At 50.7% G+C, this 16520-nt stretch overlaps 1 protein-coding gene across 2 annotated transcripts; it reads left to right on the forward strand.

Annotated features, from left to right (window-relative positions):
• Nucleotides 1-9630: 9630 nt before the first annotated feature.
• Nucleotides 9631-16403, forward strand: DUS1L (dihydrouridine synthase 1 like). Of its 2 annotated transcripts, none has more exons than NM_001435067.1 (14): nt 9631-9838; nt 10446-10940; nt 11576-11684; nt 12194-12244; nt 12641-12753; nt 13232-13314; nt 13514-13617; nt 13841-13985; nt 14233-14329; nt 14406-14494; nt 14935-15080; nt 15532-15569; nt 15826-15901; nt 16002-16403. In NM_001435067.1, the coding sequence occupies exons 2-14, from the start codon at nt 10704-10706 to the stop codon at nt 16139-16141; spliced, it is 1428 nt and encodes a 475-aa protein (NP_001421996.1). In that variant the 5' UTR covers nt 9631-9838; nt 10446-10703; the 3' UTR covers nt 16142-16403. The 2 variants fall into 2 exon arrangements, with proteins under 2 accessions (NP_001421996.1, NP_001421997.1); NM_001435068.1 differs by having other exon boundaries at nt 10694-10940.
• Nucleotides 16404-16520: the final 117 nt, after the last annotated feature.

The raw sequence follows: 16520 nt of genomic DNA on the forward strand, positions 1-16520 counted from the left end.
TGCTGGATCATCGAAAAAGCAGGAGAGTTCCAGAAAAACATCTATTTCTGCTTTATTGACTATGCCAAAGACTTTGACTGTGTGGATCACCCCAAACTATGGCAAATTCTTCAAGAGATGGGAATACCAGACCACCTGACCTACCTCTTGAGAAACTTGTATGTAGGTCAGGAAGCAACAGTTAGAACTGGACATGGAACAACAGACTGGCTCCAAATCGGGAAAGGAGTACGTCAAGGCTGTATATTGTCACCCTGTTTATTTAACTTATATGCGGAGTACATCATGAGAAACGCTGGACTGGAAGAAGCACAAGCTGGAATCAAGACTGCTGGGAGAAATATCAATAACCTCAGATATGCAGATGACACCACCCTTATGAAAGTGAAGAGGAACTAAAAAGCCTCTTGATGAAAGTGAAAGAGGAGAGTGAAAAAGTTGGCTTAAAGCTCAACATTCAGAAAACTAAGATCATGATATCTGGTCCCATCACTTCATGGCAAATAGATGGGGAAACAGTGGCTGGTTTTATTTTGGGGGGCTCCAAAATCACTGCAGATGGTGGTTGCAGCCATGAAATTAAAAGATGCTTACTCCTTGGAAGGAAAGTTATGACCAACGTAGACAGCATATTAAAAAGCAGAGACATTATTTTGTCAACAAGGTCTGTCTAGTCAAAGCTATGGTTTTTCCAGTGGTCATGTATGGATGTGAGAGTGGAACTATAAAGAAAGCTGAGCGCCAAAGCATTGATACTTTTGAACTGTGGTGTGAAGACTCTTGAGAGTCCCTTGGACTGCAAGGATATCCAGCCAGTCCATCCTAAAGATCAGTCCTGACGTTCACTGGAAGGACTGATGTTGAAGCTGAAACTCCTACTTTGGCCACCTGGTGTGAAGAGCTGACTCATTTGAAAAGACCCTGATGCTGGGAAAGATTAAGGGCAAGAGAGAAGGGGACAGCAGAGGATGAGAGGATGAGATGACAGAGGCATCACCGACTCAATGGACATGGGTTTGGGTAAATTCCGGGAGTTGATGATGGACAAGGAGGCCTGGCGTGCTGTGGTTCGTGGGGTCACAAAGAGTAGGACTCGACTGAGCGACTGAACCGAACTGAACTGAATGGCTGATTGACATACTAAGTGGCAGCCCCTTCCCACTAAGAATGAGGAAGACCATTATGATATTCTGGACACAGTATTATGTGAAAAAGTGTTAAAGAATGATATCTCTGTATATTTGAGAAGGAGAAATAGGAATGTGTATGTGCACCTATGCTTATTTTTTCAGAAAGGAGCAAGAAGGATGAAGGAAACCCAGGGGCAGTTGAGAAAGGGTTGGTAGGACATATTTCTGAGCAAGTCTTTCCATATGGCTTTGATTTGGGGGATTACATTAATATTTTATATATTCAAGAGGAAAATTGAGGCTCCCCTGGTGGCTCAGTGGTAAAGAATCCACCTGCCAGTTCAGGAGACATGCGTTCGTTCGACCTCTGATCCAGGACAATGCCACATGCCACAGAGCAACCAAGCCCACGAGGCACAGCCACTGAGCCCATGTGCTGCAGCTGCTGAAGCGCATCCTCTAGGGCCTGAGCTCTGCAACGCGAGAAGCCGTCCATTCACCACAACTGGAGAGGAACACTCACCCACCACAGTTAGAGAAAGCGCCGTGAAGCAATTAAGACCCAGCACAGTCATAAATAAGCAATTTTTTTAAGTCCCTGAGGGCACAAAGCACAGGGCAGAACAATTATTCAGGAAAATCTGCAATGACTTGAAAGAACGTTACAAAACCTTGCTGAGGGGAATTAAAGAAAATCTAAATAAAAGAGAGAAATGTGCCTAGTTCATGTATTCAAAGAGTCAGTATTGTTCCTATTTCTGCTCTCCCCAACTTGATCTATAAATCCAGTGTAATCCGAATAAAAGTCCCACAGGTGTTTTTTTGTTTGTTTGTTTGTTTTAACGTGAAAATTGAAAAACTGATGCTAAAATTTTTTTTAATTTTTATTTTGTAATTTATTTTAATTGGAGGCTAATTACTTTACAATATTGTGGTGGTTTTTGCCATACATTCACATGAATCAGCCATGGGTGTACATGTGTTCCCCATCCTGACCCTCCCTCCCACCTCCCTCCCCATCCCATCCCTTGGGGTCATCCCAGTGCATCAGCCCTGAGCACCCTGTCTCATGCATCGAACCTGGACTGGCGATCTATTTCACATATGATTATGTACATGTTTCAAGGCTTTTCTCTCAAATCATCCCACCCTCGCCTTCTCCCACAGAGTCCAAAAGACTGTTTTTACATCTGTGTGTCTGTTGCTGTGTCACATATAGGGTCATCGTTGCCATCTTTCTAAATTCCATATATATGCGTTAATTTACTGGTGCTTTTCTTTCTGACTTCCTTCACTCTGTATAATAGACTCCAGTTTCATCCACCTCATTAGAACTGATTCAAATGTATTCTTTTCAATGGCTGAGTAATATTCCATTGTGTATATGTACCACAGCTTTCTTATCCATTCAAGTGGAAATGCAAAGAACCTAACATGGACGAAATAAATTTCAGAAAGTACAAAGCTGGAGGAATTACACCTTTGATTTTAAGACTTACGATAAAGTTATATTAACTAAAACAGTGTGCTATGGGTGTAAAGCTAGACATATGGATGAATGAAACAGGAGAGAGACTCCACAAAAACACACTCATATATACAGTTGCTTTTTAAAAAGGTACCCACCATACTGATGATTTATGGGGTAAAGAGTCCTTTAACCAGTGCTGGAACAACTAGGGTACATGTTGGGGAGGGGAGGAAACACAACCAGAAGCACATCCTGTACAAAAACTAATTCAAAATGGATTAGATCCTGGAAATGAAATCTAAAACTATAAAATTTCTACAAGAAAATAGAATAGGAAATCTTCAAGATCTCTGCAGAGGCAAAGATCTTTTAGGCCATAAAAAGGCCTAAACATATGCTTAACTGGTTATCATCAAATTCATCTGCTCCTTAAAAGATCCTGTTTGGAAAACAAAACTAGAACCAACCATCACACTAGGAGGAACTATTTACCATTCAGTACTTTGGCCACCTCATGCGAAGAGTTGACTCATTGGAAAAGACTCTGATGCTGGGAGGGATTGGGGGCAGGAGGAGAAGGGGACAACAGAGGATAAGATGGCTGGATGGTATTGCTGACTCGATGGACATGAGTCTGAGTGAACTCCAGGAGTTGGTGATGGACAGGGAGGCCCGATGTGCTGTGATTCATGGGGTCGCAAAGAGTCGACATGAACTGAGTGACCTGATCTGATCTGATATCTTTGTTAGATTTATATCCAAAATTATATAAAGAACCATTCAGTTCAGTTCAGTCACTCAGTCATGTCCAGCTCTTTGCGACCCCATGAATCACAGCACGCCAGGCCTCCCTGTCCATCACCAACTCCCGGAGTTCACTCAGACTCACGTCCATCTAGTCGGTGATGCCATCCAGCCATCTCTTTGTCTGTCGTCCCTTTTTCCTCCTGCCCCCAATCCCTCCCAGCATCAGAGTCTTTTCCAATGAGTCAACTCTTCGCATGAGGTGGCCAAAGTACTGGAGTTTCAGCTTTAGCATCATTCCTTCCAAAGAAATCCCGGGGCTGATCTCCTTCAGAATGGACTGGTTGGATCTCCTTGCAGTCCAAGGGACTTTCAAGAGTCTTCTCCAACACCACAGTTCAAAAGCATCAATTCTTCGGCGCTCAGCTTTCTTCACAGTCCAGCTCTCACATCCATACATGACCACTGGAAAAACCATAACCTTGACTAGACGGACCTTTGTTGGCAAAGTAATATCTCTGCTTTAACCTTTAGGATGCAGTAATGAACCAAATGGAACAACAGACTGGTTTCCAATAGGAAAAGGAGTACGTCAAGGCTGTATATTGTCACCCTGCTTATTTAACTTATATGCAGAGTACATCATGAGAAACGCTGGGCTGAAAGAAGCTCAAGCTGGAATTGCCAGGAGAAATATCAATAACCTCAGATATGCAGATGACACCACTCTCATGGCAGAAAGTGAAGAGGAACTAAAAAGCCTCTTGATGAAAGTGAAAGAGGAGAGTGAAAAAGTTGGCTTAAAGCTCAACATTCAGAAAACGAAGATCATGGCATCTGGTCCCATCACTTCATGGGAAATAGATGGGGAAACAGTGGAAACAGTGTCAGATTTTATTTTTGGGGGCTCCAAAATCACTGCAGATGGTGGTTGCAGCCATGAAATTAAAAGACGCTTACTCCTTGGAAGGAAAGTTATGACCAACCTAGATAGCATATTCAAAAGCAGAGCCATTACTTTGCCAACAAAGGTCCGTCTAGTCAAGGCTATGGTTTTTCCAGTGGTCATGTATGGATGTGAGAGCTGGACTGTGAAGAAAGCTGAGTGCCGAAGAATTGATGCTTTTGAACTGTGGTGTTGGAGAAGACTCTTGAGAGTCCCTTGGACTGCAAGGAGATCCAACCAGTCCATTCTGAAGGAGATCAGCCCTGGGATTTCTTTGGAAGGAATGATGCTAAAGCTGAAACTCCAGTACTTTGGCCACCTCATGTGAAGAGTTGAGTCATTGGAAAAGACTCTGATGCTGGGAGGGATTGGGGGCAGGAGGAAAAAGGGACGACAGACAAAGAGATGGCTGGATGGCATCACTGACTAGATGGACGTGAGTCTGAGTGAACTCTGGGAGTTGGTGATGGACAGGGAGGCCTGGTGTGCTGTGATTCATGGGGTCGCAAAGAGTCAGACACGACTGAGCGACTGAACTGAACTGAACTGAATGAGACAAATGAGGCTTCCCAAGTGGCACAGTGATGACGAATCCAGCTGCCAATGCAGGAGATGCAAGAGACACAGTTTCGATCCCTGGGTCAGAAAGATCTCCTGGAGAGTAGGAAATGGCCTCCCACTCCAGTATGCTTGCCTGGAAAATCCCATGGACAGAGGAGCCTGGTGGGCTACAGTCCATGGGGTGGCAAAGAGTCAGACATAACTGTGCAACTGAGCACAGTACATACACAGTGCAGCACAATGAGACAAATAGTCCAATGTTTTTAATGACAAAAGAATTGAACAATCACTTCACAAAATAAGATACACAAACATCCCAATAAACATATGAATATAGGCTCAATATCTTTAGTCATCAGGGAAATAAAAACTGAAACCACAATGCCTTTTTTAAATATTGATTTTATTTTTGGCTGTGATGGGCCTCGGTTACTGCACAGGCTTTTCTCCAGTTGAGGAGAGCTGGGGCTGCTCTCTAGTCGTCGTGCGAAGGCTCTCCTTATTGAGGTTCTGGGGCTCTAGAGCACAGGTTCAGTAGTTGTGGTACACAGGCTTAGCTTCACCGTGACATGTGGGGTCTTCCAGGATCAGGGATCAAACCTATGTCTCCTGCATTGGCAGGGGGATTCTTTACCCGTGAGCCACCAGGGAAGGCAGCACAAGGCCTTTTATTTCTTTTTCTTGTCTTATTGCACTGGTTAGAGCTCCTAATACTATTTTGGATAAGAGTGGTAAGTGTTGGCATGCTTCCCTTTTCCTGATCTTAAGGGAAAAGCTCAGTCTGTCACCACTGAACATGATGTTAGTTGTAAGTTTTTTGTAGATACTTGTTATCAAATTGAAATTTTCCTTCTATTCCTAGTTTATCAAGGTTTTTTTTTTTTTTAAATCACGACTAGCTCTTGGATTTTGTTCTCTGCATTTATTGAGACGACCATGTGATTTTTGCTTATTTAACTTATATGCAGAGTACATCATGCAAAATGCCAGGCTGGATGCATCAGAAGCTGACTACTGCTTCAAGATTTTGTGTTTGTCTTTTAGCTTTTCGACTGTCATGTGTTTAGGTGTGAATGTTTTTCTATATATCCTATTAAGATTCTTGGATTGGTAAATTAATGTTATTCTCATCAAATCTGGAAAGTTTGAGGCCATTACTTTCTCAAAAAACTTTTTCCTGTTCCTTGTCTTCTTTCCTTTCTCCTGGATGTGCATGTATTATATGTGTATTCTTGATGGTATCTCATGGGTCTCTGAGGTGCTGTTCATTTTTCTTTATGCTTTTTTTCTTTCTGTTCTTCAGATTGGATAATGTTTACTGACCTATCTTCAAATTCACTGATTCTTCCTTTTGCTAGTTCATATCTGCTGTTGAGGCCCTCTGATGAAATTTTCATTTTAGTTATTGTGTTTCCAACTCATAATTTCCATTGGCTTTTTAAGAATCATCTAAAGATACTGATAATCTTAACTTGTTGAATCATCATCACATTTGAAAAAAAAATCTTTAAACATGGTTTCTTTTGGTCCTTTGGACATATTTACAATAGCTGCTTTAGTTCTTTGCCTGCTAACTCCATCATCTGAGCCCCCTCAGGGACAGTTTCTAGGAACCTTTTTTTTTTCCCTGTGTATGTCCTAAATTTTTTATGTCTTTGACTGTCTTATAAAATTTTGTTAAATACTAGGCATTTATAATATGTTGTAGTAAGTCACTCTGGACTCTGACCGCCCCCCCACCCCACCCACCTTTACTGTATGTGTTTATTGATGCTGGTATTTGTTCCCTCAGTTCCCGACCTGGATGAAGTCTACACAGTCTGTTTCCCCTACAGTGTGTCGCCACTGGTATCTCTACTGGATTTTTTTTGGTTTATTGGCCACACTGAGGCATGTGGGATCTTAATTCCCTTACCAGGAATGGAACCTGTGCCCCTTGCATTGGAAGCACAGAGTCTCAACCACTGGACTGCCAGGTAAGTCCTCTACTAGATTTCTTAAAAATCTTTTTTTTTAGGGAATTCCTTGGTGGTTCAGTATTAGGACTCTGCACTCTCATGGCAGAGGGCTGAGGTACAATCCCTGGTTGGGGAACTTAGCTCCCACAAGCCATGTGGCAAGGCCAAAAATAAAACTTTTTTTATATGCAAGCCTGGTTTCCTAAGACTTATCCCTGGGCCATTATAGTTTAACGGCCAGCCAGTTATTGGTTAGCCATTATGCTTAAGTCTACTGAACCGGTAAGGCCTCCACCCTTTGCAGTTAACAGTTTATTGTTTGGGTCCGCCTTTTTCCTTGCACAAAGCCTCTTCTTCAGTCAGCCAGGAGTATTTAGCTGTGGCTGACTCGGGTCTTTCCTTGCTATATGCACAGCCTAGCAAATCACTATCTTATCAAGGCCCACCATGGCTAGCTCATCTACTGAATTTCTTTGTTAAATTTATGGCTGGACTATTGCTTTCTCCAACCAGTATCAGGCAGCCAAGATATAGGTTTCTACCCAGTTGTTTGGGGCTTCCCTGGTAGCTCAGACAGTAAAGAATCGGCCTGCAATGTGGGAGACCCAGGTTCAATCCAATCCTTGGATCAGTAAAATCTCCTGGAGAAGAGAAAGATTGCCCACTCCAGTATTCTTGCTTGGAGAATCCCATGGACAGAGGAGCCTGGCAGGCTACAGTGCGTGGGGTAGAAAAGAGTCAGACTTGGCTGAGCAGCTAACGCTTTCACCCCGTTGTCTGCTACTGGGATTACAGTTGTTCTCTGGGCTTTCCCTATTTCCCAGTCAAGTCAGCTCTCTCCAGAGTCTGTAGGAACTAGAAGCCCTCAAGGCCTACCAGGCTCTGGTGGAATTACCCGTGGGAGGGAGGAAATAAAAGTTGTACAATACTGAAATCACAGACTCCCACTGGTCTTCTCCTAGATGTGCAGTTCTTTCTTTTAAATAAGTGCTTTTCAAATATGGTATGAAATTTGATCAACTTACAGAGTCCTGAAATGGTTGCTTTTAACAATTCTGTCCAGTTTTATCTTTGCTTTTTTGGGAAGAAATTTGGTGAGCTACTCAATCTACTGTACCACAAATCCCACCCACATATGTAAGTTTAAAATTTCAACAAAAAAAAAATTTTTTTTCCGGTAGCCACATTTCAAGAAAGTTAAAAAGATAAAATGAATTGCAATAATATATTTAACCTGAAAAAAGAAAAAAAGCAAAAGTCTTTCAGTCCTGTCTGACTTTTTACGACCCCATGGACTGTAGCCCACCAGGCTCCTCTGTCCATGGAATTCTCCAGGCGAGAATACTGGATTGGACAGCTTTCCCTTCTCCAGGGAATCCACCCAGGGATCAAACCGGTGTCTCCTGCATTGCAGACAGATTCTTTACCACCTGAGCCACTAGGGAATTTGCCATATTAGGCACTCATATGTAACCTAATGTAATATAAAAAATATAATTTCAACATATCATTAATATTTTTTAAATTATGAACTAACTTTTACTTTTTTCCCCCTAAGTCTTTGAAACCTGGTGTGTCTTTTTCCTGTTATAGCACGTCTTAATTCAGACCACATTCCAGCACTCAGGATGTGACAGCTGGCTGCCATACTGGACACACGAGGATGGATATTTGATCTTAGGACATAGAGATTTTTCAGGTGTGTTAATGATATTGCTCTAAAAATTCCTGTCTTTGGGGGATACTGAGGCAATGGTACCCCACTCCAGTACTCTTGCCTGGAAAATCCCATGGATGGAGGAGCCTGGTAGGCTGCAGTCCATGGGGTCGCTAAGAGTCGGACACGACTGAGCGACTTCACTTTCACTTTTCACTTTCATGCATTGGAGAAGGAAATGGCAACCCACTCCAGTGTTCTTGCCTGGAGAATCCCAGGAATGGGGGAGCCTGGTGGGCTGCTGTCTATGGGGTCGCACAGAGTCGGACACGACTGAAGCGACTTAGCAGCAGCAGCAGAGACACTTAAGGATGAAATGGTAAAATGAAACTTGGTTCTGCTAGAGGAAAAACTTTCCCTCTTCCCTTTTGGGACTGTGTTTAGGGGTCCTGCAAATTAAATTGACAAAAGACAGGTGAACAGGAAGAAAGTATATTCACACTCTTTGGCGGATACAGAGGACCGACACCAAGTAATCAGAGGTAGAGGTTTCAGTACCAAAGGTAATAGGAGAAAGGAAGAGAGAAGGGGAAAACGAGGACCAATCGGTTTCTTTTAGACAGGGAAGCGAGTATTTAAGAGAACGAGCAGGAGGTAAGGTTGTTATATTCGTTAAGACGGTGACTCTCGCACGTCTCAAGTTTACAATGAAGAATCCTGTGGGTCTGGGGGGCCAAGCGCGGCGCTTTGGGGGCCGCGGGACAGGAATTTCACGCGGTGTTTGGTTTCCGAAATAAAAGAGAGATTTTTGGTCCTTCGAAGATTTTTATAGGATTCCGCGTGGGGGCCGAGGACTTTAGCCCCGAGCCTCTGCTGGGGAGGGCGGGAGCTCGGGTATGTTGGCACCCAGGCGATAACCAGCCCCCGCAAGCGAGGGGAGAGTCCCGGCGGCCCCTGTCCGGCCCTACCGCTGCGAAACTGCCCCGCCGCGCCGGGAGAAGTCGACTTCTAGCCTACGACCCCCACTCCGCACACCGCCCCTCCGCCGCGCGACGGGCCCTTCAGCAGCCGGGCGCGGTTTCCCGGGAATGCGTTTCTTGCAGCACCGCGGGCCGCCCGGAACGGCCTGGAGGAGCACCTCCCGGCGGCCCCAGCGCGGAGCCCTGGGCCCGGCGGCGGCCGGGTGGCGGCCCCAGCGTGGCGGTGTCAAGTCGCGGCGCGAGCCCAGGAGCCTCACTCCGCGGTACCCTAGCCGCATCCCCGGAGCTCCCGGTGGGGCCCCTGGCTCTCCCCCCCGGTTCCGAAGGGCCCAGCTGCGTAGAGAGGAGCCGCGAACCGACTCGGGCGCCCAGGTGTCTCGGCTCCGCCCAGGTAGGTAGATTCCCTTCAGGTTTGACCCACGGTTCTCTGGGGCCCCGGGGCTCTTCCTTCGGCTGGAGGTGGAGGACCCCGCGCTCGGCGCCTCGTGTCCAGGCCTCTGTGGGTATCATATTGATTTTTACCTGTGGCTTCACAGTTCCCGAAAATAAACCCACAGCTGGGCGCTTAGGCAGTTGTTAAGCCGATGACCCTGCTTAATAATTCCCAAAGTAGTACAGGAGGTGGGTGTTCTCTGACAGTGAGCCCCTCGTCACGATCTGTTCCTTTGGGGTTTCAGTTGTAGTCCTCAGGCTACCTACCACCTGTTAAGTCACTGTAGGGAACGGTGGCTCTGATAAGGTTGGCCAGGCATGGGTAAGATAAGCCAGAGGGAACGTACTGGTAGTGCGTTTATACATCTGACACCCAGCGGAGGGCAGAGTGTCCAGGTGACTGCCCTGGGCCCCTTGGTGGGCCCGGAGGGCAGTGTCGCCACAGGGTGGTCCTGCCTTGGTGGGGTCTCCAGGTCTTGTGGGGTGTAGCTGCCTTTTGTGATGGCCTCCCCTGGGCAAAGCGCTGACAGGACCTCATTCACTGTTCCATTTACTCTTCATGCCAGTCTTGCCAGGCAGACATCCTATTCCCGCTAAGAAGTGAGAGGTTAAAGCTCAGAAAGTTTGAGTAACCTGTCCACAGTCTCCACTGGAAGGCGACGGCCATGAGGCGTCGGTTCCTGGCCTGCATCAGCCGACACCCTTAGCACCCGCGTTTGTGGCCGCCAGGCAGCGCTAGAGCAGCCCTGAGGGGGGTCACCTCCTGCACCTGTGCTCCACTGGCTGCGGCTGAGCCCGTGGTCTTGCCCTTCAGTGTGGAGGCAATGCCAAAGCTGGAAGGCTTCGAGTTCTGGAGCCGCACCCTGGGGGGGGCCCGCCACGTGGTGGCCCCCATGGTGGACCAAAGCGAGCTGGCCTGGAGGCTGCTGAGCCGCCGACACGGGGCCCATCTGTGCTACACACCCATGCTGCATGCCCAGGTTTTTGTCCGCGATGCCAACTACCGCAAGGAGAACCTGTACTGCGATGTGTGCCCCGAGGACCGGCCTCTCATTGTTCAGGTTAGCGGCCCAGCCTCCAACGCTGGCCGAGAGCCTTTTCCTGGGCCTTTCCAGAAAAGGCTTCCCGGCTTTCCGAGATCAGAGGGGCAAGGGCAGGCTGGTTCTTGCAGAGGTTGACCTCTCCCCAGTAGCTGCCTCAGACTTGTGGCAAATGGATGGCTTGGGTGCCGTGGAAGATTTGCAGCCCCTCCCTCCCCCAACCTTGACATCACCCCAAGTGCCCCCTCTTTATCAGACAGACAGAACAGCTCTGCTCTTGGCAAAGTCAGTGATACCAGCTTTCTCCTACATCTGGGAGGACTGTGTGAATCTGTAGCTTGCCCTGCTGGTGGTATGGGGGTGCATCCTAGCTCGGTCATGTTGCTTTTTTCTTTGGCCACACTGTGTGGCATGTGGGGTCTTAGTTTCCCAACCAGAGATGTGAACTCATGTCCCATGCAGTGGAAGCATGGCGTCTTAACCACCGGACCACCAGGGAAGTCTCTAGCTTGGTCATATTGTAAACATCTAAGATAGGGTACCATCCTGCAGTCATCCGCTGGGGCCACACCCTCACTGGGTCACGTATGAAGCCCTGGGCAGCCTCGGTACCAGGGCCTGGCTGGGGCTTGTGGCAACTTTCATGTCTCTTCCAGTTCTGTGCCAATGACCCAGAGGTGTTTGTCCAGGCAGCTCTCTTGGCTCAGGACTACTGTGATGCCATTGACCTGAATTTGGGCTGCCCACAGATGATCGCCAAACGAGGTAAGAGTTCCTGTTCTGGGGTTCTGTGTTGAGTACTGGCTTTTGGCTAGGGCAAGGCTTGGAGTGCAGAGATGCCAGGTGTGTGGGTGAGCTGGCTGAGGGCCTGGCCCTTCCTCTGGCAGCTTTCTGATGTTGGGCCTTTCTTTGCTTCTCCCTCTGCAAGGCGGCCCTTGGTCACTGGGGGTAGGGGACGACATTCACCTGGCTGTCAGGGGCTTGTCACTTCCTCCATGCTCAGGAAGTTGTGGGGCTCCCTCTGGATAAACGTGTTTTGCTGAAGAGTTCCTCCTCCACCCTTGTGCTGCCTCGGGCACCAGTGGCCACTACCCTGGCATCTCAACCTTCCTCACTGGCCTGAGGAGTTCCTGGTTGCTTAGAGACCACGTGGGGTGGGCACTCAGCTCAGCACCCTTGAGCTCAGGCCGCCGAACTAAACGAACGTGGCCAGGCAGGTCGAGGCCAGCGTGGACGCAGTGGGAGGGTGCAGAGGCTGTGCCTGTTCTCTGCAGGTCACTATGGCGCCTTCCTGCAGGAGGAGTGGGACCTGCTCCAGAGAATGAGTGAGTTGGCCCTGTGCTGCCCTCAGGGACTTGGGGCCACATGGTGGTTGGGTGGCAAGCCCAAGACAGCCTAGCAGGGCTCAGGAGAGAACAGTAGCTGGCAGGGTCCTCCCGGCCTTGCTGTGCCCTCCCCCTTCCTGCTGTAGAGGGCGGCTGTGAAGTCGCCTGTCCCGTACCTGCTGCCCTCCTTCGAACCAAATAGACTGTGCTGGAGGAAGGCATCCTTGCCTGGACCGCCTCTTCCAGTGTGGTCCGAGGCACGGCTCACAGCTCCCTGTTACCAGTGCGGGACATCTGCGGAGCCTGTGTTCTTTTGGGGGCTTAGCCGTGGGGCCCCACAGCCTGCTTGAAGGTGGCAGCACAGTTTTGTCAGGAGCCGACTCTGCCCTTCCCCAGTTCTGCTAGCCCACGAAAAGCTTTCTGTTCCTGTCACCTGCAAGATCCGCGTCTTCCCAGAGATTGACAAGACCGTGAGATATGCCCAGATGCTGGAAAAGGCTGGCTGCCAGGTGAGGACTGTGGGCTTCCAGGGCTCCATACTGCTTCCGAACCTCCAGAAACACCTCTTGAGGGCTTGCCCCTGGGATGGGCAGGAATCAGTGACCTTTAGGTGAGGCCTGATGCAGGCAGCGAAGTCCCATGCTTGCGTCCAAGAGGCCAGTATTGCCTAGGGGTAGTGCTGGGCCTAAATCACCTCCCCACCCACCCCCACCAGTCCTGGGGTCAGGCTGGTGCTTGCTCCTCCCTCACACCTTTAACCTTGGCAGCAGGAGTGTTGCCACTGCGGAGAAGACTGGCCCTTGAAAGGATAGAGGGACAGCTCTGACATGGGAGTCCTAGGCAGCACTCCCAGGGTGTCAACTGGCCCAAGTGTGGCCCAGAGGAGTGAGGGAAGCTGATGCCCGAAAAGCCAAAGGCAGAGGGTACCCTGGAGTGTTGGGGGCTGCAGCTGAAAGTGGAGCTGAACCAGGTGCTCCTGTGTGCTAGTTGCTGACTGTCCACGGGCGCACCAAGGAGCAGAAGGGGCCCCTGTCAGGCACCGCGTCCTGGGAGCACATCAAGGCTGTGCGGTGAGTGGACGCAGGGTGAGCCCAGGGCGGGGAGACGGCCCAGCCCCCAGGCCAGGCCCTCAGCCCTCGGCACGAGATGAGGGCGCAGGGCCTGAGGGTGAGCAGCACAGTGGGAGGATGGAGTTTGGGGCCTGGTACTGCCCCCCAGGGTTGGGGGAAGCAGCATCCTTCTGAGCATCTGCTCGTCCTGTTCCGACAGGAAGGCGGTGACTATACCTGTGTTCGCCAACGGGAACATCCAGTGCCTGCGGGACGTGGAACGCTGCATCCAGGACACGGGGGTGCAGGGGGTCATGAGTGCAGGTGAGGCTGTGCCCTCGCCTGCAGCTGGTCCACCGTCGGGTGCTGGAGGGGTCCGTCCACATCGTGGCACCACTGGCCCAGCTGAAGAGCCTCAGGCTTCACGCGGTCACCACTGAAGGCCCCATCTGCCTGACTGGCCAGCACTCTCAGGCCAGTGGCCAGCCTTGCCTTGGGGATGGCCAGGCACAGGGGCCCCTGAGCCTTGCGTCACCTTCCCCTGCAGAGGGAAACCTGCACAACCCTGCCCTGTTCGAGGGCCGCAGCCCTGCTGTGTGGGAGCTGGCCGAGGAGTACCTGGACATTGTGCGGCAGCACCCCTGCCCCCTCTCGTACGTCCGGGCCCATCTCTTTAAGCTGTGGCACCACACGTGAGTCAACCCCCATGGCAGATGCTGTCTGATCTGAGCCTTGTCTGGGGCCTTCGTCGTTTTTGAGATGAGCTCTCCACAGACATTCACAAAACCCCTACCTGCCACCAAGTCAGATCTGGGAGGACCACAGTGACGTGCTGAGGTTGTGTGGGAGGAGGGGTTGTGCCCTTCTATGCCCAAGGCTCAGGGTCAGCAGTTGGGAGGTAGGGGCTGAGCCAGCTCTCTGATGGGGCGTCTGTATCAGGCTGCAGGTGCATCAGCAGCTTCGAGAGGAGCTCGCCAAAGTGAAGACCCTGGAGGGCATTGCTGCAGTGAGCCAGGAGCTAAAACTGCGGTGTCAGGTAGGTGCTGGGCCACCGTGTGGTGGGAGAGACTTGGTCTCGGGCCTTTTACTGAGGGCCCTCTGGGCTTTTCCAGGAGGATATATCCAGGCAGAAGGAGGGAGAGAAGCCTTCAGGAGGCTTGCCTTTCTTTCACTGGATCTGCCAGCCCTACTTCCGGCCAGGGTGAGCCTCCTGCACATGGGCTGACCTGGGTGGGAGGTGTTACACGGAGGGGATTCTTCTGCCTGCTGCCCAGCCTTGGCAGGTGTGCTGGAGGCTCAGCTCCGTCCCTTGGTGACTAGGGGCCTCCTTCCTTGTCAGCCTGTGCTGTTTTATTTAAATCACTTTTTCCATGTGATGCTTCTCTTAGGTCCTCTGACCCTGAGTGGATTTGTCCTGGGATCAGCTAGACCCTCTCTAGCTTCCTCTGGACTTTCTGAAGTGAGGCTGGGCTGTCATCTGTAGCCACAGCCCTACCCAGGGTTCAGACACTGGTGTCCCAGCCTCCGTGCCAGCTGCTGGGGCCTCAGCAGAGTTGCACATACGTCCTCATTTAGTGACTGTGGCCAGTGGGCTGCCTCTTATGGGTGTCCCTCAGCTCTGCCCATCATCCCCGCTTTCAGGCCCAAGGAGGGGAGCAAGGAGAATGGGGGTGCCCGCAGCAAGCGGGCCCTGGAGGAGGAGGAGGGCACCACGGATGTCTTATCCAAGAACAAGCAGAAGAAGAAGCTAAGGAACCCCCACAAGACCTTTGACCCCTTGCTGAAGCGTAAGTGGTCCAACCACTGGAGTCTAGGGAAAAGGCCAGCCCCTAACGGGTTCCCCAGGGTCGGGTAGCTCTGCTGCTTCCTAAGCTGTGGGCAGTACAGCAGGAAGGGCCCTGCAGCCCCCAAGGAGACTGGCAGGTTCCCCGAGGCCACAGCCAGCCAGCCATCCTGCCTGCCAGTCCCTCAGCTGTTGCCCTAGGGCAGCTAGAGAGGCAGGAGTAGCACTAGGGGCTGCCGTGCCCAGGAAGGACCTTCAGGTGGGAGGCGCACAGCACGGCGTGGAACCGTGGGTCTTGGGCGGGTGGGATGAGGTTTCCCAGCAGGACCATGTATGCTGTGTCCTCTGCCCGCCCCAAGAGAGCAGGGAGGCCTACCCAGGGCTACATGTGAGAGATGGCAGTGGTGGGTGGCCTCACCTAGTTCAAACAGCATGTCCTTTTGCTCTTTTCTCAGCAAAATACGCAAAGTGTGATCAGTGTGGAAACCCAAAGGTGAGTCCATCCGTCTTGGCTGTTAACACCTAGGGCAGGGCTCAGCCCCAGGAGGGATGGGGACCTGAATGGGCAGTCCTTTTTCTATCTGCTGGTGGCAGTCGGGCCACAGCCCATGGTAGGGGGGCTTCTTTCCTGTAAAGTAGCTCTGCCTGGCCTCAGGACAGTTCTTCCATGTTCCTGGCTACTCACTCAGGCTACAGGGTGGCTAAGGAATGGGTATTAGCCCCTGGCTCACAAGCTTTTCTGTGTCCAGGGCAACAGGTGTGTGTTTAACCTATGCCGGGGCTGCTGCAAGAAGCGAGCTTTCAAAGAGACCGCTGACTGCCCAGGTGAGGAGCGCTTGCCGCCATCAGCACCACCCCATTCCCCAGTGGGCAGTGGAGCCTCAGCCTCCTGAGCCCCATTTCCCTCCTCCTGCCCCTCTGCCAGGTCACGGACTGCTTTTTAAAACCAAATTGGAGAGGTCTCTGGTCTGGAAGGGTGCCCAGCCGCGGCTGCAGGAACCACAGCAGGCCGGGCCTGGAGAACCAGGTGGCTTCCCTGAGGTTGTGGGCAGTGCCCTGGCCTAAAGGGCAGCTACAGCCCCATGTGCCACCCCCCAGGCCTGCTGCTGAAGCCTCAACCCATGTCCCAGTTAAGGAAACGCCTTTACTCAGGGAACCTCCTGCTACTTCACACGGAAGGACAAGCTGGTCTTCCCTTCGGCCCATGCTGGGGGCCCGGAGATGCTGCACCGAGGAGCAGGCTCCCAGGCTGGACCTGCCCATCCTCACAGCCCGCGTGTGTTCGAGATGAACAATAAACCATTTCAAAGATGGGACGTTCCCAGGCCTTTTGATCCCTGAGTATTATTGGGGCCAACAGGGACCAACCTTAGAACAGGGGAAGCGGGCAAGGCACCACCTGCCTTCATCTTCTCAGCCATGGAGACCTGCCTAACGGAGGGCC

The sequence above is a fragment of the Bos taurus genome, chromosome 19 (assembly GCF_002263795.3).
Source record: "Bos taurus isolate L1 Dominette 01449 registration number 42190680 breed Hereford chromosome 19, ARS-UCD2.0, whole genome shotgun sequence".
In the NCBI taxonomy this organism is placed as follows: domain Eukaryota; kingdom Metazoa; phylum Chordata; class Mammalia; order Artiodactyla; family Bovidae; genus Bos; species Bos taurus.

Coding starts and splice junctions, on each gene's coding strand:
- DUS1L (NM_001435067.1), top strand. CDS start 10,704: ATGCCAAAGCTGGAAGGCTTCGAGTTCTGGAGCCGCACCCTGGGGGGG. Junction 12,245..12,640: donor GGACCTGCTCCAGAGAATGA/GTGAGTTGGCCC, acceptor GCCCTTCCCCAG/TTCTGCTAGCCCACGAAAAG. Junction 13,315..13,513: donor GAGCACATCAAGGCTGTGCG/GTGAGTGGACGC, acceptor CTGTTCCGACAG/GAAGGCGGTGACTATACCTG.